Source organism: Actinia tenebrosa, unplaced genomic scaffold, assembly GCF_029948245.1.
Source record: "Actinia tenebrosa isolate PJP-AT-01 unplaced genomic scaffold, QUT_ActTen_1.0 PGA_scaffold5__44_contigs__length_20552954, whole genome shotgun sequence".
Taxonomy (NCBI): Eukaryota; Metazoa; Cnidaria; class Anthozoa; order Actiniaria; family Actiniidae; genus Actinia; species Actinia tenebrosa.
Genome location: NW_028292582.1, coordinates 5,013,240 through 5,039,759, shown reverse-complemented (window position 1 = coordinate 5,039,759; position 26,520 = coordinate 5,013,240). Strand labels below are relative to the sequence as shown.

At 34.4% G+C, this 26,520-nt stretch overlaps 1 protein-coding gene across 2 annotated transcripts; it reads left to right on the top strand.

The window, feature by feature from the left end:
- The first annotated feature begins 1,720 nt into the window (after positions 1-1,720).
- On the top strand, positions 1,721-26,055 carry LOC116301313 (AT-rich interactive domain-containing protein 3C). Of its 2 annotated transcripts, XM_089037535.1 has the most exons (11): positions 1,721-1,864; positions 3,271-3,315; positions 3,527-3,644; positions 5,813-5,890; positions 6,051-6,398; positions 14,889-14,961; positions 18,587-18,681; positions 19,246-19,334; positions 19,961-20,204; positions 21,439-21,691; positions 22,018-26,055. In XM_089037535.1, the coding sequence occupies exons 1-11, from the start codon at positions 1,779-1,781 to the stop codon at positions 22,212-22,214; spliced, it is 1,626 nt and encodes a 541-aa protein (XP_088893661.1). In that variant the 5' UTR covers positions 1,721-1,778; the 3' UTR covers positions 22,215-26,055. The 2 variants fall into 2 exon arrangements, with proteins under 2 accessions (XP_088893661.1, XP_088893662.1); XM_089037536.1 differs by lacking the exon at positions 5,813-5,890.
- The last annotated feature ends 465 nt before the right edge of the window (positions 26,056-26,520 follow it).

Genomic DNA, 26,520 nt, shown 5'->3' with positions numbered 1-26,520 from the left:
AGTTAGTAGCGTCCTTGATGAGCACATGGTGTCAGAATAAATGGTGTAACTAGGTGCTCAAGCACGCGCGTGACCGCCCTTCCCGCCATTTCATATCATCCTAGGCTGTGCGACTATAGACTAATAAAAATATTCAAATCTGAGTTCAAATTAAGACTAAAACTTACACGCATTTAAAACAACGTACCCTTTTCTGTACTAAAATCCGGCACTCATGGGTAAGATGATTTTAGCTCATATTTGACTAATTTTTCCAACCGTTCATTTTTCGAATTTCTGGTCAGTGATATTATACAATATTGTGTTGTTACTTGTGGTGTAGGCACATGGCCCCCAAAATTATATGCAGAGAATTTTTGAAATTTAATATTTTTGAGTCGTTATAGGGTTTTCACATAAAATTAAAGCAATTATTTTTTATGAAAGAAAGAAAATTAAAACAAGAAAGGCTTCGAACGTTCCTTCTAGCTATGAAGAAAGATAACCGTATTAGCTTGGAATTCGGTCGAGTAAAACTGTAGAAAAAAAGGCGAAAATTGGAAGCGCGTTTTTCAGCCAAGTCTGGAAAAAGAAAGAAAAAAAAAACGAACTTAAAAATATTGAAGTCTGATTAGATGCATGTCCTTAAATTTTTGATTTAGGTTTACAGATCAGTGGTTTCAATGGCTCTCGTATCTGTATTATGATATATGGGATAAACAGCGATAACCAATGATATAAAAGTCGTATTCCTCTTGTAGGACTCGCGTAGGCCCATAAATCACTGTAAATCTAGCAAAAAGTCATTCTGCTATCACATTTACTATAATTATAGTGGTTTTTATTATAAGATAACAAATGATCTAGTCTTTTTCAATAAGTTGACATATTCTTCGTTCTGTTCGTATAAGTACTTTTTATTTCGGGATTTTTTTATTTTTTATTTTTTTCAAATATAAAATGATAATCATTGCGTGCTTTTTGCCAATTCGTATTTGGGTACTCATTTTCGGTTCCCCGGCTCCTAAAAGTTTTCACTATAGTGGAAGTTTTGCAAAATTATCTTGGATAACATTTATGGTTAATATTAATTTCAATTATTTTCCACACTTATCGATAGAGTAAAACTTAGAGGTAAAACTTGTGATTGAAAAACAAATTGTTTCAATAGAATGGATATAGAAAAAATTAAACATTGGAATATTTTTCAATTGAATGATTCATGGATACTGATAGCTCCAATTTACCCAATACAATGAAATACCGTGTAATGCCTCGAGCAATATATTCTTTAAAAAGAATTTGATACAATAAAAAACCATCAACATCAGTCAGTTATGTAAACATACCCGTCCACAGGCCAAACATCAGTACTTCATGCGATAAATAAAGTTATAGAAATTAGAGAACGAAGAAAAAATAAGAAACGACAATACTGATTTTCATGCTCAAAACAAGGGGGTAAATAGCGTTTCAGTTATCAATTCGCTCACCCGGAGAAGAACTCAGTTATTGCCTCACCACGATCATAAAGTAAGGGAAAATTGACCGTTAATTTTCAATTTTTTAATGAATATTTTATGAAACTAATGGAAAGACTGGTGTTATAAAGCAACGAATAACTGGTGGTTGTATTGACTAACTGTGAATAATAATAACTTTTATTTCTCTTTTGACTAGTAGACTTTATCAATCTATACTTGCATTGCTCCGTAGAGAGACAACGCCGATTTGATAAACAGAATCATTTAGCTTGTATTTCGGCTTTTTTTCACTCATTGTTAGAGCGTTGTGACTCGATGGATGCGGTTGCCTCTCAGTACTGCCCAAGACAGAGCGAAGCACACGGCGAACTTCTGCCATTGTTACAATTGCAACGAGAAAGGTAGGTGAAAATTATCTGGCTAAATACATGGTTTATTGGCTTATTAAGCACAAGAAATTATGAAATAATCTGCTAATTTAAAGATATTCATAACAGCAAGGGCCTTTATTTTCATTTAATTATTATCATTTATGAAAACATACGCGAGAGTCTAACGATAATTGAACACGGTTGAGTCGATAACAAAAACTTTAATTACAAGATTTTGTCCAAAAATTGATCCAGTGGATTTTCTTTACTCTTTATGGATCTATTTTCGTTCACTTTTTTAAAAAAAAAGCTCTCAAGCACGTGGGGTGTCCTCTTCTATTTCGTAGGTCATCCACGTGTATTGTCCGTAGCAACTGATAAAAGCCATATTTACGAAATACCAAATCAAAATTGGAAAATATACCACCCGCCAAAGCATAGGTATTGGGTTTTTAGCGTGCAGAGAAGCAATATATAATATTGTTTATTTGTTTTACATACAAGATAAACTCAGCACGAAAGCCCTCACGGCAATAAAGAACTACAGAAAATTTCAGTTCTAGGGAAAATAAGTTGCCAGGCTTGCTTTGTGTAGAAAAGCGCGCGAAAATGGACGGACGAGAAAAAAGTACCACGCGTGAAAACATTACCTAAAAGTTTATAAATTTGATCCAAATATTATAAATAAAAAACGAGCGAAATGTAAGTAATCATAGCTATCACCTATCAAAGATGCAAGAATTCTTACATGAGAGAATTTTTATATGAATTATAATTGAAAACTGTTTTAATTCATTTGATACCATTGTTTAGTTATCAACAGATTGAATTTTAATCGTTGCTCGTAACGTTATGTTGACAACAAGTTTTCCGCACAGAGATTAATTAAATTTGTCCAAACAGGTTTCATGGCAATTGGATTTGTTTTTCTCACCATGATACGCTTCATCTATGCAGTCTCATTACTTATGTGATAGAACAAAAACGAGTTCTGATCAGGAGCTAAACTTCGTCGACCATAGCTAGCATTCATTGACTTCGCGCGACTATCACTTAAAATTGACTTAATTTTTTTCTTAAAAAAAAAAAAAAAAAGAAAGAAATAATAAAAAATCCCACACTTGATATTTAATAATACTTTCTTATAGAAAGATCCAATTAAGCTTTTATTTGTTTCTTATTTCAAAGAGTCAGTAAGTCATTTCTATCAATTCAAAAGATCCCGATAATTAAAATGTATCCAGGAAACTCAATTGCCACTTTTATATCTGAAGATACAGAGATCTATATCGCACAGTTTCGTTATTTGACAATTCAGTCAAACTCGCGGCTCAATATTAGTCAAACTGACGAGCAGTTTTGATCATCTACACAGGCTGGAGTCCAAGTTGTTTTCAAACAGACATATCTCACATTTAATTCATTTTTTATTACAGGCAGTTGTATTACACAAGTTTCCCCAAAGCCAGTGTTATTGACCGGTTTGTATTTGATCAGTTTTAATATTGCTATTTGTTTATTGGGCTCTCTTAGGTGATTAAAAAATCACCTCATTTAGCGATACACCTCTATGGCTTCGTTCAATATCCATTTGATTAGATTACAAACTAATTTGGACTTTTTTCCTAAGAGGAAATAGAGAGCGTATTTTTTCCAACTGATTGTAAAATGCAAATTTACCGTTGATATCAGGGCCTTGAAGATGTTCACAAGCGATAACTCGCTTTCTATACATTCAGACCGTTATCCCAGTAGAGTGTACTCCCACACTATTGAGGCGATGCAACTTTCCCACGTCAAAGGCCAACAGGTAAGCACAACTTAGACGAAGCCACAAGCATTTATCTCGCATATTTAGACTCAACCCCAAACGTTGGAATTAACTTTTAAAAAGATACACGTCACAGCCACCGGTATATAGACAATTTTGTATAAAAGGTATCGATAGTGTGATTTTGTTAAGAGTAAGCCGGTCCACATGAGTTAAGGCATCGAATCTTTGTCTTGTCCCAAGCCAAGTACCAATGAAAGTATATGATTTTGTTATGACTACACCAAAGAGTACGCGCGCAGTCCTAAGAGATAGCGTATTTCGCTTTTATTTTGTCTTATTATATCCCAATGTCAAATAAGACACATATTGATTTCGTCTCTTTTCCGTTGGTACCAAATTAAAAAAGTTTATTGCATCCGTGGACAACCGGTATATCAGCTCAAATATCATCGAATCAATATATATAAATCCGAAGAAAATATATAAAGTAAAAATTATAGAAAATCTAAATCATTGGAATGAACTGGCTATCTTTAAAAACATTTTCTCCGCTTCAAAAAATGTGGAGTTAAATTTGATTAATTTTTTAAACGCGGTTTTTTGATAAAAGTAAATTGTTTAGGATTTGAAATCGAAATGTTTCATTTCCTATGTTTTGGACTTTTCTTGAGAAATTCAGTAGATTTTCACTGCGTAACTATATATAATTTTTTAATTTTCCCCGAGGGCGCAGACTAAAGAGCACAATTAAATACGTTAGAAAAAACTTTATTCATGACTTGAAACACCAGTTAAGCTACGAGTCCAATCTTTTAAAATTTTTATTAATTACGAATTTTCATCACTTCGACAACAAAATTGTCGCCCATGAAATGGAAAAAATCCCTCGCTATGGGAGGGGAAATCATTATTCATTGATGGCTCTGGCGCTTAAAATTTTACTGAGAGACTCCCCGAGAAGGCATAATCAAGTGTTCACCCTCGCTTCAAAAGCCCAATTATCAGAGTTATGAAAATATCAACCGATCTAGGACTTCCGATCGAGGGAAATTTTCGATTTTTTGGACTTACATCCCGTAGGAATCGGCGAGATTCTGTTTACGGACGTGAATTGATGAAATTAGCTAGTGAAAAAGGCCTTCTGAACTTGATAAAGCCTGGCTGATATACGGTTAAATTAATTAGAAGCTTTTGCCAGAATTGATTATATAGCAGCTGGAAGCTCGATCCATTTTCTTATTAAATCGTTAGTAATATAACACAGTTACCTACGTAATGAATTAATCGCGAAAAAAGTCGATTTTCACGCCGATGAAATAAAAAAATACTTAGAATTTCGACTTCGAGGAAATAGTTTTCTTCTGCTGGCTCACGAGCGCTTTTCTGAGGCTGCTATTGTGGGTTTAGTAATGGCCAATGTATGGGGCAAATGTATCTCTTACAATTCCCTCGGTTTGCCTAGGCTAGTAGCTGCATTGTTTTGGCAATAGATCTGTGGGCGTAAGAATTAGGGATCTTGAGCGTCCCACTGAATTCTTGCGCTAAGAAATCATGAGAAAAAAATGATATTACAATGCGAATGTTTTTAGTGAAATCATTATTCGATTTCGATAAGATTTTGGGCTGTGTTTTAATTTTCATTGGGACTTGTCTGCGCAAATTAATCATAACTTTGATAAAATAAAATTACTGATTAAATCCTTTCCAATACATAAAACGCTCATCACGTGATGTAATTTAATTGCTTTTCTCGGGATTGATTAATTATCCGAACGTCATTGGCTGATTAAAACCTAATAGAATCGTGCATATGATTGGTTGATATCTCGCCGGATCTTCGTAACAAAAAGTACAAATTTAATTGGGGAAGCGAGTGATTTTGAAAAGGATAGGTAATGAGAAATGTCCTTTGCTCCTAATTGTCTAAACTTTGTAATATCAGGAGGGATTCTTGGGGGAGTATCTCTAGGAGGGTTTTCATTGTTTTTTGTTTACCAATAAGATGGCGCGCTCTAGAGATAGAGCCTTGTATGTCGGATATTTGTAAGAGCACGTCAACGCGCATGTCTAGATCATTGATCTCAATGGAATGCCCCATCAAAGATCTGTCACTCGACATTTGAACCCCAACCGGGTTGAGATGTGTGTCCATCCACGAAATACATACCACCAAAGTCAACTTGGTTTTATTTAATTCTTGCAAGGTCTTAAGAGAAAAATCGGTCCCAAGTGAACAGAGTCTTGCGATGGAAAAGGGGCCCACAGAGCCGGAACACGGCAGTGTAAGTTCGCTCACTCTATTTCCACTGATTTGCATTTTCATTTGATAGCTCGGCTAATCTATTGATTAATCAAAATGGAGAGAGTGAGTGTATGGCTTATAGCCTCAGGTCGCGGGAGGTTTCTCGTAGTGATTTTCAAATAGAATGGCTGTTTTATCAGACAGGGGAGAAGGATGGATCCAAGGTACTTCTAGAACGAGATCGACAAGCTAGCAACCGTAGCTTTGCTATAGTAGAAAGTAGAATGGCTGAATTAGATGACATTCAACGATCAATGGAAGAGAGTGAAGATGTGAGTTTTGAAGAGCAAAAATACCGGCCAAGAAAGTCGTTAGGCTTCGATGGTGATCAGGAAAAACATTGCGATCCTCCGTCCTTCGTCCAAACTTCTCGAATCCCAAAGCAAGAGTCCCCTTCAGAATCAGAGCACGGCAGTTACCTCAATTCAAGCCCCAATGTAGACAGAATATCATCACACGAGTGGACGTTTGAGGAGCAATTTAAACAGGTAAGATATTCCTTTAATAGTTCTACGCAACTTTAACCCTTGGGTCGTGTATTCCTTATTTTGAACCCGTACATGTATAAAATTACTGGGGCAAACGATTTGGTGACACTATAATCTCATCGTACTAGCTTCGCACTAAACAAAAAAATTGTATAATTTGCGCTTCTCAAAATCACTTTAGCCTCGCTAGAGCTCAAGCGTAAAATTTTTCTGTAAACTATAGTTTTTATGCTATCGTAATCATTGGGTTTCATTCGGACGGGTTCATGACATCGAAATAATAATAATCGCCAAGCGACTAAGATGTACATCTAATACGCAAATTCAACATATACCATTACGTGTATATGGCTTTCAAAATCACCTTCACATTATTAATATCAAAACCCATTGACACGGTCATCAAACGCCGGTATTTCTGGCGGCTATCCTTTTTAAAAAAGAGGAAACATTTAAAACTATAATGGAATTCTTGGATAGAATTAAATTGTACTCTGTCAAGGGTGTGGGGGGCCCGTTGAAAATCAATCAAGTATTTTTTCCTCACTAAAGTTTTTCTTGTTATTGTTGCAAATCCATTACGTTATACAAGGTTCGTATTGTTTGAAAGAAGTTTTCTCATTTGCATATTGAGTTTTTTTTTAAAATCAATCAATACTGTATTTTATTCAAAAGTTCGCTTTTCAGAGATCAAGTTTATTAAAAAAATAAAAGGTTTCTTCTCATTTTTCTATATTTGTATTTCCCATTAATTGATACTATCAGTGATTCTTTTTTTGATTTAACAAAAAATATTGTATTTTATAATTCTTTCTATTTGGTGGTGTATTTATATTCTACAAAGATACTACTCTTCCCATAGTAATATTCATATGGAAAATACATCAATATGAAAACTAAACTTGTTTTGTATTAATCTTTAATCAATTTGGATTCTGTTAATATTAGCTTTCCATGAACACAGAATAGGCAACTCAGATCCATTTGGATACAGGGGCTAATAAAAGATGTCAATCAACAACCAAATTGACATTTTTTCCCCAAAGATTTTTCAACGATTGTATTTTATTAATCAAAACTTCCATTACTATTTACATTGCCTAATGCTATTCCATGTTTCTCTTATTTGATCATGGTTTCTACGATTGAGGTCAAATAAGATCTTACAATCACGCCAGCTGATTTGTACATCGTACAAGTGGATATGCAATCCCAGATGTTTTTTGAATCAATAACAGTTTTCAAGTCCATTGTCAGTTGGAGACCCGAATTTTTTTCTCTTCGAAAAATTGAGCTATGGTTTTAGTGTCTCAATCCTTATTGTTTCAAATTTCTATTTATTTATTGATAGCTGTCAACTGCCAGCCAGTAAAATTGAAACCATACCTAAATTCATACATGTTTTCTGTATTCCCGATGAAAGGGTGATGTATTGACCACTTGAACTGGTATAGGTGGCTTTTTAGCGTTCGACCACTGTCTCAGTAACATAATCAATCCTACTATTGGGATTTCTGGTTTTCAATTAAGATGCATATGATTCCTTCCAGCCATCAATGAATCTCTTTAGATTAGTCAAGAATCAAGGAGCCTAGAGTTGTTATAAATAAAATCCTTAAAGTAATTCCAATATGGGCTACAGGCATAATATTTTCAAACATTTGACCTCAAAAAATATCAATTAGTTCTTTTTGTCATTTCGATTGTTTTGTAGCAATGTTTTTATCCTCTAAGGGATATTATTGCAATTTGCATTTCTTTTCAAAATGGTCTTAGAAATAAATTCAAGCATTATAAATAATAACTTCTAGTTTAAGTATTTAATTAAAAAAGGTCTACCGTGAGATCACTGAATTGATATGATGGACTCGAACAATATATAAAACTAGTAAGTATTTCAATTAAGGCTTTCATTCCAAAAATATATAATCACACATCTATCATATTGAATACACAATTCCAATTCAAGATCTAATCAAACCAAATCTCTAAATTCAGAGAAAACTTCCTGTTCATTAGAAATATTATCTATCTCATAAAGTAAATGTCACACTATTGGTAATAAGGTGAATAACTCACAGTTGATTTGATAGATTTAGTGTCTAATTCATTTAGGAAGCTTAAATGAAAATAATATTTCCTTGGGAAAAAATTTAGATTTTAGACTTTAGTTCCTGTGTTGTGTCGTAGTATCAAAAACAATCAATAAAAACACCTTTCATTTTTTGCTGAGGATATTTTATTTTCCCAAAATATTACCTTTAAAATATATATTTTTAACTTTATCAAATTAGTTATGTTTGGCTTCTGGATTTTCTATTATTATTTCATGGTAAATTTGCTTATCTGACCCAATATAAATGTGTTTTGATTGAGTTTTGTTAAAGCAAAGCACTAGAGATATGTGCAAACACACTGTGATTGCTGTAACTTTATCTTGAATCATAAATAATTGTATTACTCTAATGGGTTATGGTTTTAGCTGATAAACATTAAAAACTAAGTTTATTTTTCTTTGCAAAGTGGCTTCACCAATGTAAATACATTTTCTTTATTTTTCAACAAAGGAACAAATAGAACTTTTGTCATTTTTCTTTTCTAATTATTTGTATAATCACAGTATGGACTGTACATTCTCATGAAACTTAAATCTTTTTTTGATCTTGTGCCATGATCTACTATAACTTCATGATATACATGTCTGGGAAATAGATTTTCAAGGATATCTAATATTAATTTTTTTATGGGGATTAGCCAAATCTTGGTTTGAAATGAGATGCTATTAGTATCTGAGTTGTAAATTTTGATATTGGTGCTTTATGACAAACATTTATATATTTTTAGATTTATTGCTAGGCAAAAATGATTTGGTTGTTGAAAATTAACTACAGTACCATTGGAATTCGTATTGACTTTGCTTGCCTAAAATATGGCACCTCTTGTGAAAATAGCATGCCTTGTTCTAAAATTATCATTCTCTTTGTTGCTCTTCTTTATCTCTGTTTCCTATTTTTCAGAATTAATTTTTCAAGAGAATTAAGGATTATTGAAATTTTTGTCAAGTATCTTACACAGTTCTTGTTCAGTTAATGCCACTCCACCAAAGACATTTTGCTAATCTTCCAAAGTAGAAAAACCTATACATATACAATCAAAGATAGATCTTTCCATGCAATTCTTATGTAGGGTTTAAGTGTCTAGAGCCTCTAGTTGTCAAATTTGAACTAATTTCCTCAGGAATGCTGATGATACAGAACATAAGACCATTGACTTAAGAGCTTGGGCCAAATCTAAGGAGATTATACGACTATATTTACAAGCTTTATTTTTTGATAGGAAGTTAAGCCAAATTCATTTGGTTAATACTTTTATCTTCTAAATGTTTATGATTTTCTGGAGATATGAAAGATTCATTTGGTTCGGTCTTCAATCTTGTCTCCTAAGATCTGTGACAGGTAGCTAGCTCACTATGCTTCCAACATCGAGTTGATGGATTTCTCTCGATGTAATAATGAGAAATACCTTGCATCAATCATCCACACCAAAGTTAATAATCTAATTTTTTTCCAATGATTCATATTTCATTTTCATCAATTTTTATGTTATTTGAAAACAAGCAAACATATCCACTCTGCCAAAATTAAACCTTACAATGCTTAGTAGCATTTTTGATAATGCGTTTTAATATTTTTCCCCCGTGACACTGAAGTTAGAGTCATAAATATTAGTTAAAGACCATTCCCGTCCTTTCCAATCAATCTTTCTTTGACTTTACGATTCATAAATTTTGTCTCCCAACTTAAAACTTCAAGTACAGCCATTTATAAAATATCAATTGTCTGCATTAAAATACATTTTCGAAATAACCGTGAACGTTTCAATATTTTCAACGAAAAAAATGCATATCGACAGCCTACGTTTAGCGTAAAATTTAGAATCATTCGCTTTAGTGAACCAGAAAGTTAAACTGCAATATTTTTATCCTAGTATGGTTAGGATTCGTAGAGAAAATTCCATAAACGATGATAAATGAGAGCAATTTTTGAAAAGCGTATTTTTTTATTATGGAAAATTCCAGAAGTTACGAAATATTTTCAAATCGGGTTTTTTAAATTAATGAATTTCATCTCAAAATCTCTATTTCCTTAAATGTAATATCGACTAATTATCAAAAAAAAAAACATGCATATTAATCAAATTGCTAGATCTACAGAGGCACAGAATCGTTGTCTGTGATTTATGAACTTCCCTCGACGCTTTTCTTTTTCCATTAGTTTCCTCTCAATGTTAGTTTTCTTTAGCATTTCTTACTCGGAGCCACAAATTTATTTAGTTTTCAATACTTCTGTAAGTCCCTCCGGTATAATTAGCGTCCGTGTTTATGATTTATTTATACGCTGGAAATTTAATTGAATTTATTGTGCCAGAACATCTGACATTCAACATTTTAAGAAATCCCTCCATTAAGCGAGAAAGAGGGTATGAATGGAAAAATCTTTAATTTGTTTATTAATTTCGCAAGGATTTGGGAATTTGGAATGAGTGGCTAAAATAGCAAGTTTTTTATTCTTAAAAACACGTCAGCCTGAGCAGAAAAGATACTGGCTTGAATTGGACGTATTTGGTTTTAATTATCGAGTCAGAAAGATCATTAATAAGGCTATATTTCCTGTGTTTGCATTCCGTGTTAGCTTGGTAGTGACAGCTTTTGTTAATGTAGAATTTTTTGTTTATCAATTTTAATTGAAATAAGGTTGTTTAAATAGGTATACACTCGCTACAGGGAAAATAAAGGAGAAAAAGCGAAAGAGAGAGGAAAACGAGCTTTAATGTGGGACTCTCGTTTATAGTACTTAATTTTTCTTTCATTTTCTTAAATGAATATTCACTAAAAAAACAGAAAAAACTCGTATTCTTTTGACAATTGTACTGTTTTCTCTTCAAACTTAAAGATGTTATGTCAGCTAGCTTCAAAAGGATCACTTTTGGCAAACAAAATATCGCACGATTGTAAATCAATAATGCCACATTCTGCAAATACACGTATTATCGTCATTAATGTTGTTTGATAAAGGAGTTTCGTTCAGTTCCTTCATCAATTCTTATCAGGTTTTTCTCATTTCGTCTGACGCCATTCCTTTCTGTATTTTATTCGTATGTTTCATAGTCTCTCGCAGACATTTTGACTCCTTGTCTGCCAAGATAAAGGAAAAAGATTCCGAATTTCAGCTTGGGTTTTATTAGGCGTTGCCGTTTTTTTGGTTGTTAAAAATATTACTTTAGAGTTTTTGAGGAAGAGAATTTTTACTCTCGTAGTACGAGAAGGAAGGCTTTCTTTTTCTTTGGTAACAAAGCGCGCGAAAACTTGTTTGGCGGTACATTTATAGTAAATGTTTAATTGTTGGTCATTAAGGAACTCGCAGCTGTAAATGGAGGGATATATTCTGAAGTGCATTAAAATTTGATTCCTGTTTCACGGGGCAAACTAGTAAAATAAGCTATCTTATTATCACCGCTAGGTTCTAACATTTTTTCCTTACAAATGATTCAATGCTGCAAGTCCTTGATATTTTTTCTCACGGTTTTGCGTTACTTTACACCGCCTATTTCGCATATTACTTCTAGTTCAACAGGATTGGGAAATTTTTATCGCTGACCACAATCAGTTTTGCGTTTTTAGTGTAAAAAAATCGTTTTTTAATGCCGGTTCACCCTCAAAGCCACATAAAAATCCCAAATTAACCAGCGAGGAGAAAACCTCTTGATTTGAAGCTCTAAATATTGCCATATTAATCGGGTTTTCTTTCGATTTTTGGTTCGATTTAATTCTTTTAAACCAAGAGAGTCTAGATTATACGATATCACCGAGAAATAGATATCTTTTTTTCGATTTATAGTGAAGTTTGTTTATACTAAAGTACGAGAGAACATGGCTGTGAATTACAAATGGATCGACGACCAATCGATTGTTTGAAATTAAGCGAGCGAGTTCTCAGCTGTCTTTCGATTAAAGCGAATCACCTGTGTATCTTTGATTTTAATAATACTTGGACTTTGATAAGTGTTAGGGAATTACCATATGCAATGACTCAGATCAAATTGATGAAGATACTGACAAGGGCTGATAGTACAAGATAGCAGAATATAATCTGTCATTATTCAATGCTTGACAACCTTCAGGAAATTGCAAAAGAAAATCTTGGAAAATCTCTCCTTCTGAGTACTAGCTTGCTGAAACCGGAATCAAAATTTGGGCGTGTTATTCATCAGCATCAAAGTAAAAAAAAAAAAATTTTCGCGTAAACAATTTCAGGGGCTAGGATGAGGAGGGCGTGTGACGCGGTTTTTCATGCTACACGTTTTTGATATCAATTTTTTAAAACCCCTTTTTTGGTAAATCTTGTTTCTTCATAATCTAATACTGTGGGAAGCTTTCAAGGACTCTTGGCACTTGGAATTTTTTTTAGTAAATATGTTAGATGTACGCGATGAATAATTTATCGGCCAAACAGCTCGGTAAACTACATAATAAATTATCAAACTGGTTTTCATCATCAAAATCAATCCAAATCGTTCATGGTTATGATAAATTTAGAACTGCGGAATGTGACTACGTGTCTTTATTACGAAGAATTCATCTGGTATCGTCTGGAGTATCGCATTATAAGACCGAGGGTGCGGCCTTCTCTTTATATTTTCAGTAATTACTTAGGTAATTAATTTGAAGATTAATTCGACGGTTGAATGTAGTTCATCGCCGCCTATAGTCGGACACAGGAGTCCATGTTAGAGTCAAAACTATTGACCTTGCGATTTGTTTTCGTCTGTCGTTTTATTATAGTAGGTGAATAAAGTTATTTTTTTTAGAGTGGTTGTAGTTCAACTTTAGGGGTGGGTCCAACAAGAGAGAAATTTTGAACCTTCTGTTCGTGATGACCGGCGATTATCACTGAATCGATGAAAACCGCGTTTAATCGATCTAAATCTTAATAACGAGCTATATTCAGTCCCATGTTATTTCCAATAAATAAACGCTAAAGAGTAACACAGTGACGAACTTCGTGATGATTTTCGCTTTTTATAAGTCGTTATATTAAAATTATTAGTATTTTTATAATCGTTTTTCATGTTACTGGAGAAATTCTTTTCATGTTATTAATACATCATAAATCGAAGATTTCAAATGAGAATTAATTTTTAATTTTCTAATATGAATAACACCACCTGAATATGTTCTGGGTTTGATACTAGTTCCCGGCCCAGAGTCATTTTTCATTTGTCTCACTCCTTCATTTGAGGATTTTTTAAGGGATTTTCTGCTTTTTTTTTCTTTCGTAAAATCCAATATTTCCTATTCAGGGTTTGAAGAATCGAAAAAAAAAAAAAAAAAAAGCAAAAGATAGCCCGCGTTGACATTTCTGTTTAAATTTCGTCAGTTTGCTTTCAAGTTCTGGCCTGATCCGGCACACATGTATCAAGCAATCTTGACAATTCGTAGTCTTATCAAAACTCCATGCAATTCAACTAGAATTTCTCGAGTAAACATTTGAGTTTCATCTCTTGTTTCTAACTATCGTAACCTTGATTTCATGATACCAACTCTCCTTTTTCAAAAGCTTTCATTTTTAAATCTTATATCTCTTTATTATTAAGTCTTCGACTTATTTATTCCTAATTACGAACGAAGATTTCTTCTTCTCATCGTTTTGTCATAAGTTTTGGTTTCTGATTGATGTAGTACGATCTTGCGTCTTTCAGGCATTTATATAGTAAGCAGTGTTTAACAAAATTAAGCATACGAATCCCAGCTGTTTTCCCAGACGTTTGTCTGTATGATTTGGTTAATCGTGGCTTTTTTTTTTTCCTATAAAAAAAGCCTTTCTTTTTTGTTTAGATTCAAATAGATTTCTTTATAAGAGAGTCATTGATTTTTTTGATATGTTGGGCTCATTTTATCTACTTTTCGAGAAGGAAGTCTTCTCTCCATAAGAAGCAGACTGCGAAATCTTCCGACTGTTATCTTTAAATTTTGTACGAAGTTTTTCGATGTTAACCGCCAATAAATATTGGGAAATTCATATTGCAAACGCAATAAATCTTAATAATTAATCTATGAATTTTACATCTCCGTGCCTTCTTGAAGTAAAGTTTTGTAAAACCCTAAAATGCCCTCGCTTGTTTGCAAATCAAAACTTTGTCTTTTTTCTCGACGCTCGAACAGATTTACTCGGTTTCTTTATCATTCGAAATTATGTAACTCCCAAAACTCTTCTCCCTTATTCAGCTAACCTACAATTTGTATAAAATTACCAACATTTGGGGATCAAGATGTTTCTAAGTAGCTGTGGTTTTCTGAGGTTTGGCGGGATGATTCCACAAGTGTGCGGACAGACTAAGTTTATAAAGTTTCGCCGCCATCATGTCGTTAGCATATTCCATTCACCTGATTTTCACCAAATTCACCAAATCTTTTCTTCTTTTTTTATTTAGCTGTACGAGTTGGGCGACGAAGTCGACAGAAAGGCATTCCTGGATGAGTTGTTTACCTTCATGCAGAAAAGAGGTAAGCTATTGGTTTGTTTCGTTTGTTAAGTTTATTCAGTTCACCAAAACACCGTGTCGCTTGGTCAAAAACGTCGTATGTTTGAAGAATTAGGTAATTTGACAAGGTCACTTGTTTTTCCAGTCTCGTTAGTAAAAAAGAGCAAAGAAAAAAAAGAAAGGAAAAAATCCTGGTGTTTCGTTATTCTAGATTAAAAAGATGGTTTTGTATGTAACGCCCTTTCAGTATTAAAATCAATGAACAATGATAAATAGCGAAACCACGTTAAACCGCGCTAACTACAAAATAATGGTTTATCAATGAACTATTGAAGTGATTTGTAAACGAGTTTAAGTGTAAAAAATCATGTGTGATAGTAAAACATTTGTGTAATTATTGTGTGGACATGACAAAGACCACACCACATTAGAAAACTACATTGTCAAATGATCGAAAATTACCGAAGAAAAGGGCCTGCTACACGGTGTACAAGACTCCAAAATACCCGATGACAATTGAATAAATACTAAGACGATTTGTCCAAACTATTTCATTTTGTAAAAATGTATTGTGTACAGCAGTATTCGTTTTTTTCCCAGTCGCGTGGACTACTTTGCCAATATTTTTAAAATCACAAATTCCATCGTTTTTCAAGAAAGAAAAAAAAAAGGAAAGAGAAAGAAAAAAGAGATAGTTTGAATGATATCTTCATGTCCACAATAAAAGTGGCAATTTTGAAATCAAAGTTTTATTCCTATTGTCTAATTTTTAAGTAAGAAACGAGTAAGGTAATACTGTTCAGGTTTCTTTTGAATACAAATGCTTTAATTTTCAAACGGATTTTGAACATGAAATCAGAAAAAAACATTTTGTTCAAAAATGTTCAAAATGGAACTTTGAAATAACACTGAAAGATGTACTCTATCGTATAATTTTGAGGAAAACTGCACGGAAAGATTTATGGTTTCAATCTAAAAGCTTCAATTTTCAAAGGAAATTTTCAAACAAAACGGTGGAATCAGAGAAAACCATTTGAATGTTATCTTCATGTTCACATTAAAAACTGTAGCAACTTTAAAATTGAAAAGTTCGGTACTTTCATAGTCTGGCTTTGAGAAAAACCAGAACTGAAGAGTTTACTGTTTCAAGATTTTCTTTTGAATCTAAACACTTCGATTTTCAAACGGAATTCTATATATGAAATCAGAGAAAACCATTTGAATGTTAACTTCATGTTCACATTAAAAATGGCAATTTTGGAATTATAAAGATGTATATCATCGTCCAATTTTTAGGAAAACAAGAAATATTTACTATATCAAGTTATTTTAAAATCTAAACACTTAAATTTTCAAACGGAATTTTTAACGCGAAATCAGAGAAAACCATTTGAATGCTAACTCCCTGTTCACATTAAAAATCATTGCAATTTTGGAATTACAAAGATGTATTCTCATCGTCCAATTTGGAGTAAAACCAGAAAGATGTATTCTCATCGTCCAATTTGGAGGAAAACCAGAAAGATGTATTCTCATCGTCCAATTTGGAGGAAAACCAGAAAGATGTATTCTCATCGTCCAATTTGGAGGAAAACCAGAAAGATTTACTCTTTCAATTTTTTTAAAGATCTAAACACTTCACTTTAATAACACGAAATCAGAGAAAACCATTCGAATGCGAATTTTCTCTGGAGTTTCAAGTCGGCCATGAACAAAGGCAAAATTTAAGCGAGTTCTTTTTTCTAGCATTAACCTAGATAACCTTGAATCGTTAACATAATAAGCCACCAAGGATTAATTGGCTTGTGCTATATTGGGAAAAGTTTTCATTTTCAATTTTGTTTTCTTTCCTCGGCACACAGAAAAACAAGAGTTACGGACCCTAATTATAAGCGGGAGGAGGGGGACCTCCTAACGTCACGTAACAAAATAAGGTTGTTTTCAGTTTTGGACAGGAATTTTTTCCCGACTTTTAAAAATCGAGGAAAAAAAAAAAAACGATTAAACATTTAAAAAAATCAGAAAGATTCATGGCTGCATGGAAATCTCACAATTTTTCATTTTATACGGACACAGAGACGGGTGTGACGGTGAAATCAAGCGCTGAAGTTTGTTGGGAACTTAGCTTCGACAATACGAATTTATTTCTGTTATATTTGGAAAATTGGACTATTGTATTGGTTAACATACTGATGTGGGGGTTTGAGGCAGGGAGTTAACAAGAAATAAACATAATCTAACTAGTTTGATTAAGAGTATATATTATTTATTTTGTTTCGAGATCGAGATATGGGTTACTTTTTTGTTTTATTTCTTTTTTTAATAATTGTCCTTGCCGACTGATGTATCTCAAAATAGAATAGTTCAGTTGATAAAGAGTATCCTCACAAATTTTTTCGCCTTTGTTTTTGTTTTTTTTTTGTTTGTTTTCCACAGTCTCCACGAACGTACTTAACCTGGGTAACAAAAACCTACTGCTCACCCCCTCCCCCACCGCGGAAAATTGGTTAAAAGAGGGGGAGGGAGGTAGCTATCGGCTTCACAAAGGCTATCCTCCCTGCTGGCTTCAACTAATGACTATTTCATCAACTGAATAACGAATAAACTTTCTAAGAAGGCTTATTTATCTTACTTATGTTATGCAATAGATTAAATCTATTAATAATCATTGCTTTGTCGGAATGGACAGTTATTCGAGAAAGTTCTTTGTCCCAGTCACTGCTGATAGGGGGCAAGTAGAATTACGTTAATAGACCCCCCATCTCGTAGCTATGACTTGTTTGCCCACGCTTCTTAAGCCGCCAATTACGATGCTCGTCAAATTATCCAAAATACCAAACTGTGTTGTGTTTAGTTATCGACGACTTTAGGAATTTTTTGTTTGTTTTTGTTTTGAAGCGAAGATCATAGTACATGTACCGCCATTGTTTGTTTTCTTTCCTGCAACTTTTATATTCACTTCCAGGTGAAAAGGAAAAAATTAATATGGTTTATAGTTTTGAAGAGCCTTAAAGAATCTATTTGTCGGTAACTAACAACCTTTCGTAAATTTTAGTCAAACAAGCAAAAAAAGTTTTGAAGCAAAAATTTAGAATATGCTAATTCTTTCGGGTCTCTCAAAACCCTCTATACCGATTTTCATAACAGAACTTTAGCTTTGGCGAAATGTTTTCCCATTTCAGACCACGTTTTATTCCCTGAAGTATCATTTCTTTGTTTAATGGAAGAAGACACACGAATATGGAACGACTCAGACAAAGAATCTTATCCTATAATGGGAAAACATTACGCCCAAGCTAAGGTCTATTAAGCAACTAGTTATAGTTTTTGACTCCCGTCAATCAAATTTTCAAAGGTCTGATTTTATAGTCCTTTGATCGACGGACGCAAGAAAGCCAGACGTAATTTGAGCTAATTTGGTTGCTTAATTGGGAAGAATTGTAGACTGCGAGCAGTCCCTCCGTGTCGATTGGCCGAGGAAGATAAGTGCCTGGGGGAGGGGGCTTTTGACTCTTAACCAATCTTCCTCGGCCAATCGACACGGACAGACAGACGAACAGTGACCAAGGGAAATAGAGGGACTGCCCGCAGTCTAGAAAAAATGGCGTTAAGTTTACATAGCTCATTCTTTTATTCCTAATCCACAGGCACGCCAGTAAACAGAGTACCGATTATGGCCAAACAGACGTTAGATTTGTATAAGTTGTTTCGCTTAGTTGTTGATAAAGGTGGCTTAGTAGAGGTACGTGTCTCGTTTATATTATAAATACTCCATTGGGCTCCCTGTGGCGTACTAATCTCTTGTTCCTAGTCTCCTATCTTACAAAACTTTCGACAGGAAACCCATAGGATAAGTTTGTATCCTAAGCACACACTTGATATAGTAGTTGTGGCTTAATAAAGGATGTATTTTTTATTTAAGTCCATGGATTACCCTGTGTTGTACTATGATATTGTTCCGGTGCCTTCCTATCAACAGGCAACCCATACACTTATTTCAATAAAGTTAGTCACCAAAAACCTAGAAAGCTGAGATCACTGAGCATCATGGGAAACTTTTCATATCAAAAAAGCATATATAAACAAAGCTTTTTAAATACAAACTGCAGCTCGATGATGCTCAGAAGAGGTGAGACTGTAACCGGTAAAAGATTCACAAGTCCATGAACAGTTATCAAGCGGTTGAACGTGTAAAATGAATCTACCCATAATCCTTGTCGGCCTCAGCTTTATAGCTTTTCAGGTGACTAACTTTATTGAAATAAGTGTATATATATTTGTTAATACTTGTTTTGGTCTGTTTTAGGTTATAAATAAAAAAATTTGGAGGGAAATCATAAAAGGTCTCAACCTTCCCGCGTCCGTTACTAGTGCAGCGTTTACATTACGAACACAGTAAGTAAAAGATTTTAATTAATAGAAATATTGTTCCTGTGATTTCCGAACTCTCGAACGACGGCGAGTAGAAAAGCAACTTAATAGAGCAGTAGTGGCAAGTGGTACTTCAATTCTAAAAGAAAAAGAAAAAACAAAGAAGAGAAGGAAGACAGAAAGTCAAAAAAGAATAGATAGTTAGATGGATGAATAGAATGAATAAATGGTTGGATAGATGGATGGCTGATGAATAAAGTGAAAAAAGAAAGAAAGAAAGAAAGAAAGAGAGAGAGAGAAAGAAAGAGAGAGAAAGAGAGAAAGAGAGAAAGAAAGAATGAGAGAAAGAAAGAATGAATGAAAGAATTATAGTTGAATGGTGAATGACTGACTGAATGAATGAATGAATACACAAGACATATTCAAAGGAATTTGAATTTCTTTTTAAATGGATGCAATCCAAAACATCTGGTGTAATCTGATTTTTACGTGCAATATTAATGCCATACAACCATAGCGGTCACAACACCAACACCAACCCGGCATCACTTACTCACTCACTCACTCACTCACTCACTCACTCACTCACTCACTCACTCACTCACTCACTCACTCACTCACTCAGGATCCTATTTTCAATTCTCTTCCAGGTACATGAAGTATTTGTACCCTTACGAGTGTTTCAAACGAAAGCTTTCCTCGCCTTCGGAATTACAATCCGCCATAGATGGTAATAGACGAGACAGTAGACGGACGTACGGGGCATTTGGTTCCCCTGGAGGTTCCATAGATGGCGGGTACGGGAGAGGGAGCCCGCCTTCAGTTTCGATGGGATATACTAATCATTCTCCTGTACTCAGACCCAGTCCAGGACCTTCGCCTACCGGGGATGAGGTATGTACGATATTCACCTCGTGGAGCATGGGATTGTGGGAACAAATGGGCGGGGGTCGCCGGGTGCCGGAACTTTGTGTTGGTGTCATTACCAGATTCTTATGCGCAATAGGTTCGAACCTTAGAAAGTGAAACAGACGCTCAGCTTTATCTTACCAGATTCTTATGCGCAATAGGTTCGAACCTTAGAAAAGGAAACACACCCTCAGCTTTATTTTCACATTTCAGACCACTTTCTATTCTCTTGAGTATTATTTCTTTGTTTACTAGTAAAGCTTAAGAAGATACTTCATAATTTTATGGATGAGTTAAATAAAATAATTTTATTCTCAAGGAATAGACCAGTTTCGTATTCGATGAATACCGCTGTTATTAAGACCACAAACTCATTTGCACAAGCTTAGCCTCGTTTATAAGTCAGCGCTTCACAGACACCATTAAAAGTCTGTGGGATTTCAATGCATTGGTATTGTTCAACTTGCACATTCTCTACATTTCAGTTGACTTTTACAAATTATTTACTCGTAAATGAAGCTAAGCCTGCGTAGATGAGTTTTTAGTCATAAAACACAGCGGTGGCAAAATGGCAAAATAAAGAAGCTTCCTTCCTTCCTTCCTTCCGGTATTTACCGAATAGAAAAAGGGACTAAAACATGTCAGTAATGAGAAAACAGAGATTCGGTCTATATTCGAGTACCTAGTCTCTAAGAGATTCGAGTCAAAAGTCGTAGCTTCGCCTATATGACATATTCAACTCAGGACTAGCCTACGCGTACGATTAAAGAATTTCAAGATTTACTTGGTAGGAAAAGGGGGGGCACGGATAAAATTTTTATCAGAAAAATGGGGGGATGCACGATTTTTGGAAGAATCTACAAGCCTTGCTTAGGGGGGATCGTATTTTTTGCATGACTTTAAGGGGGGTGTTAAGAATTATTTTGGACATTTCAAATTTTCACCTGCCCCCCCCCCCCCCCCCCCTCCTCCTGCCATACATTATGAACGCTGCCTTAAAAATTACTGATCAGTATGGTAAGGGTGTACCCTGTCTGATAAAGTTATTATTATTATTATTATTATTATTCCGCATTATTACAAACTTTTATATACGGCGCTTCTAGTTTTCTTCTGATTCAACACCTCAACGCAGCCAATTATCAGTTAATAATTTCAGTACGTTGGGATGTTTAAGCGTTACCACGCAATAACAATAATATTTGTCTATTGTCGCTAGGGTCACCTCCCCGGTGGTGTGCATGGTAACAACGGAGTCGCACTTCTTCACTCACCTGGTGTTGTCCACCGAGCGTCTACCGAAAGTAGCGGAAAGCGATCGCACAGCCCCGACATGGCTTCGCGTATCTCCGCGTCTGATTCCTCCCCTTCGAGTTCTCCCGTTAAAAAGTTTGCTAGCGGAATTGAACGAGATGGGAGACCGCATCACAACTTACCGTGGACTCACATCAAGATACAAACCCCGCCGAAAGGTATATGATCACGTGGGTCATTTGACTCGAAAATAGCTTTCATTACTTTGGGAACCAATCAATGTTGAATCAAATTGCTATGCTTAGACGACGTCCACGCTAACGCGTTTTCGTTTGAAAACGCTTAGTACTTTTCGATGCGTTTTAGTCGTGCGCCAAGACTAAAAATATCAAAGCGTTTTTATCAAAAACGCATACATTCGAAAACGCTTAATAGGGACGGGCGAAAACGCTAGTGTAGACGCAAAGCTTTCAATGCATTTCTGAGGAGATAAAAACATCTCAGAGTAATCACATTTTTCTTTCTTTTTTTTCTTTTGCCAAAGGGTACACCCTCTCAAGTCAAGGCCAATATCAAGAACCTAGCTCTCCTAGGACTCGAGAGACAAGACAGCTACCTCTAACATTACTGGACCAAGTTAGCGATAACTCTCTCCTTGTATCTGTTGAACTCAATGGAGTCGCATATCAAGGAGTTTTATTTGCAAGACCAGGACGTCAGACCACTTCAGCTGAGCAATAGCATCCTTTGGTTTTCCTGTAGAAGAGGTTTGGTATCTAACTTTTCCTTGCAACACACTTTGCACTCTTTGCTCACTTCTGAAAAAATTCTAATTTTCTCAATTTTTATTTTTCCTAAAACAATTCTTCTATTTATGAGTAATTTCAAAGGACCTTTTCAAATATGTTTTTTATTGCTCTTACCAAGCCTTGATAATAGTTCCTTTTACCTTGGACATAATGCTTCCCCTTTCAGACCACATGTCATTCCACAGTGTACCATTTATTTGTTTAATGATTGTGCATAGGAAGAGAAATAAATATGGATACATCTCAAAAGATCTTATCCTGAAGGGAATGGCAAGTGGTCTAAAATGGGTGAACCTTATGCTCAAGGTGCCGAAGTCTATTGCAATCTATTAATGTTGAGTTCACAAAACACCCAGATTCCAGATGGAGATTCAGACTGGTTTCTACCACAACATTTTTACCACAAACTGTATGTATTAGCTTTTCCAAGGTTGAGGGGAAAATGAAGTCAAGTTGGTATTGCAGTGTTATTGTGGGACTGTTTTTGGGAAGGGCCATGTTCCAAGATGGCATCTATTTCATTTAAAACAGTTCCACTGAATTGCCAACTCTACCCATTTTTTTTTTTTTTTTTTTCAACCTGGCTTATTTACCCAACTCGTATTTCAATATATGCATGCAGATTTCTGCAAAGCTGAGCTTTATCATCCTTTGACATTCTGAAAATAATCAGACTTTTCTGGACGTACATCTGATATCCACAGTGATTTTATAAATGCTTCGATTTGTTCATGCATTTATTTATGAATAATTAAATTAGTTAATCATATTTTAGTTTACAGATTCCTTAATTGATTAATGAATTCATTGAAATATTGAACTTTAACATTCAAATTCCATAGACGATGGATTCAACTTAGATTGTTTAACTCTTAATTTCTGTTTATATAGTATATCATTTATTGTTATTTACTTCTCTGAAATCTAATACGACTATTTATTTATGACTGTGTAACTTCCAAAGTGAAGAAAGAAAGGAACTTCCAAGTTATAAGAGAAAGAAACTCAAAGAAATGTTCAAAATTTTGTACAAAATTCTCTCAGAAAATCTAATATATTACATAAGTATTGCTACAGTAGTATGGCTTGAATCTTTAGTGGCCTTCAAGCTAATAGTGCAAGGTGTGCAATGATAGGCTTTAGCTCATTGAATTCCATCAAATACTTAACAGTAGTTTATGGGAATTAAAACGTCCTCAAAACAATGGCATGCTATATATATCCAGTTTGATATTGAAAATGAAATAGCCGCTACCCTGCGATAAAATACAAGATAATCCTAGCTAATCCTATTTTCTCTTGGATATATCACAAGTAGGGGCAACTGGAAAAATCTGCAGAGTATGGGCAATTGGCATCTGAATCGCAAAGATAATACTTTTCCTTCAACCTCAGTAGTTGGGATTTTTTCTAACGTGGTTAGTCAAAAATGTTAAAGGTACAGACTGATTAATTTGGATTAAAATATCAGTATGCAGCTTGCAGCTATGAGGTCAGGTTGAAAACTGCTACAGTCACAGAACAAAACCCTGTTGAGTTGACATTTCAAAGTTGTTTCCAGACCTTCAACCTTTTACCTGTGGCTGTAGCAAATGGACAGTAGATTTATTTCCAAAAAAAGCACTAGATAAATAAGTTTTATATTTGCCAGTTATAATCCAAACCTTGCGAAGTATTAAAAAGTTATCGCATATAGCAGAGTTATAAAAGATATCTATGCAATAATTATATTATTATCACTATAAATAACTTGTATCATTACGGCTATTTTATTCTGAAAAAGAATTGCCTTGTTTGTTGAATGTATTATATTCTATGCACTGAAAAACCTTTTATATTTACATAGTGTATCTAATTTTCAAAATCCAATTAACAGTTTTCTTAATTTATTATTACTTATACATTTCAGATAGATCTGTGAATATGCTTCATTGCTTTATATATAGAATTTGGCATGAAGTAAAAGATAACGGTGTTGACTATAACACCCAAGTAGTGATTTACGACCATTTCAAAGATAATCGAGAGAATTAAAAACAATGCAGCCGATGTTGATGTTAGTGTATATATAAGAAATCACATCCTACTGTACTATTTCCGTTTGTTTCCATCAATTGAATATTTGCGATTCTGACTTTCTTTTTGAATGATGGAAGCCCACACCTATACTATGAAGTTCCAATTTCATTCAAGTTAGCCATGCCTGGGCATAGTTCAACCCACATAATATTTCATGGTTCGATAACCTTGGTGTTTTTTAACGAAACAAATAACCAAACGAAGTATCCAATATTCTACTGTACACACCCAGCTAATTAAGTTCATAGATGTTTTAACACCCAAGTCTCAGGTCATCAAGTCTAAATGGCCTCAATTTTGATCAATTTTCTTAACCTCACATGCAGTCTTAAATGATTCTGGGTTGGCTTTGGCATTGCATATATATTGATAGTAAAGAAGGGACAACTAGCTATGTATTTGAATGTTGCACAATGCAAGTCGCAACTGCTTACAAAATTTTTCTTTTACACATGAAACTATTTTGCAGATACAATTTGATTATATTTTTGCAAAGAACCAAGAAATCATAAATAGTGTTGTGAGATGATACACTAAATTGTTTGGTTATAAACAGTATTGTCCAGTACTATATCTAGCTTACAAGCTGAAAATTATTTGCTAAACTTCATGCGCAACTCAGAATATTTTACATGTATCTTACTCAGGCATTAATTGACAGTTATACACTGGATCAGAATATGATGACCCATTTGAATAACTTTGTTCTAAAATGACTAGCATCTCTTACATGTGAAAACATGTTTGTGTTTCCTCGTGAACACGAGACTTGTAAGTCCAAAAGAATATTTTTTCAAATTGGTTGCCATATTTCGATTTGAAGTATACTTAAGGCTTTTGGCAAGCTATGGGTCCACTTAGTTTGGATGTGATGTTTTTCATTCTATATAGTTTTAGAAATAAGAGTATTTTGTACCAGTATGAGTAAGCAATATGAGGTGCTATAATGACTCCTTTTTTCGATTTAATGCAAACTCAGTGGTTGCGAGTTGCCTGTTGAAATTTGGTTTTTACTGCTGCTCGTCAAAAATATGAAAGGTATTGAATGATTATTTTTGATTGACAGAACAGAGAAAACAAATGTCAGCATGCAGCTTGTTAGAGATAGGATAAATACTCAAGAGAATGTCATGTCCTTAATGATATGTAATGGAAAAACATCATGTTCAAACTAAATGCTATATTTTCATACAAATATGCTGCAAAACTATTGAAATCTTTGAGGCAATGACACAATCAAGTTGGCTCTTAAAATCCACACAAACCTGTGAAAAAGTGCAGAGTAGCACTATTGCACTATTTAAGACTGTTAACTTTGAATACTTTTTCATGGGTTTGTGCACACTTATAAAGTAGTGGTACCTTTTATGTAGGTTTATGCTAATTTAACTTTTCTAAATTTAATTTAAAGTTATCTCCTAACCTTTTTACTACCTTTACATTTAGCATACTTTTTAATCATTTATTTTAAGTCTTCATATCCATACTGAAGGGCTACAAATTGGATCTAGCTGAAATGTAACTTGAAGTACGAGTATGCATGCCTTTTGATGTGATCTACCTTCAGTGTTCCCTAGTTAACCTTTGTGTTATATTCATGTAGAAATATTATTTCTTTAGTGAAGGTCAAGTTTAAGTTACAGATTGTACACAAATTGTCAAGCCTTTTAATAAAAAAATTGTGTTTATTTACACACGTTTGTTACTTTAAATTGTTCCATGGGAAGAAAGAACAATTTTTCCCAATTTTCAGACCATGCATCATTCTCTAGAGTATCATTTCTTTGTTTAATGGTTGTGCATGAGGAAACACATTTATCCAGTGGCAGATCCAGAACGATTTCACAGGGTATGGCAGTTACCTAGGAACACTGGGGGGGGGGGGGGGGGGGTACTCCCCTATATTCACTATACGGGTATGTGCCACCAAACAGGGTATGGTTTTCAACGATTCTACTCTGGAACAGGGTATATAAAATTGCGCTCGCTCTGGAACAGGGTATATGAAATCATGCTCTCTCCTCTCTGGAACAGGGTATTCATTTTTGCAATACCAGAACAGGATGTGATTTTCAGTGATCTTGCTCTTAAACAGGGTACGAATTTCAGCGATTTTACTCTGGAACAGGGTCAGGGTTCAGTGGGCTCAGCGGCACATC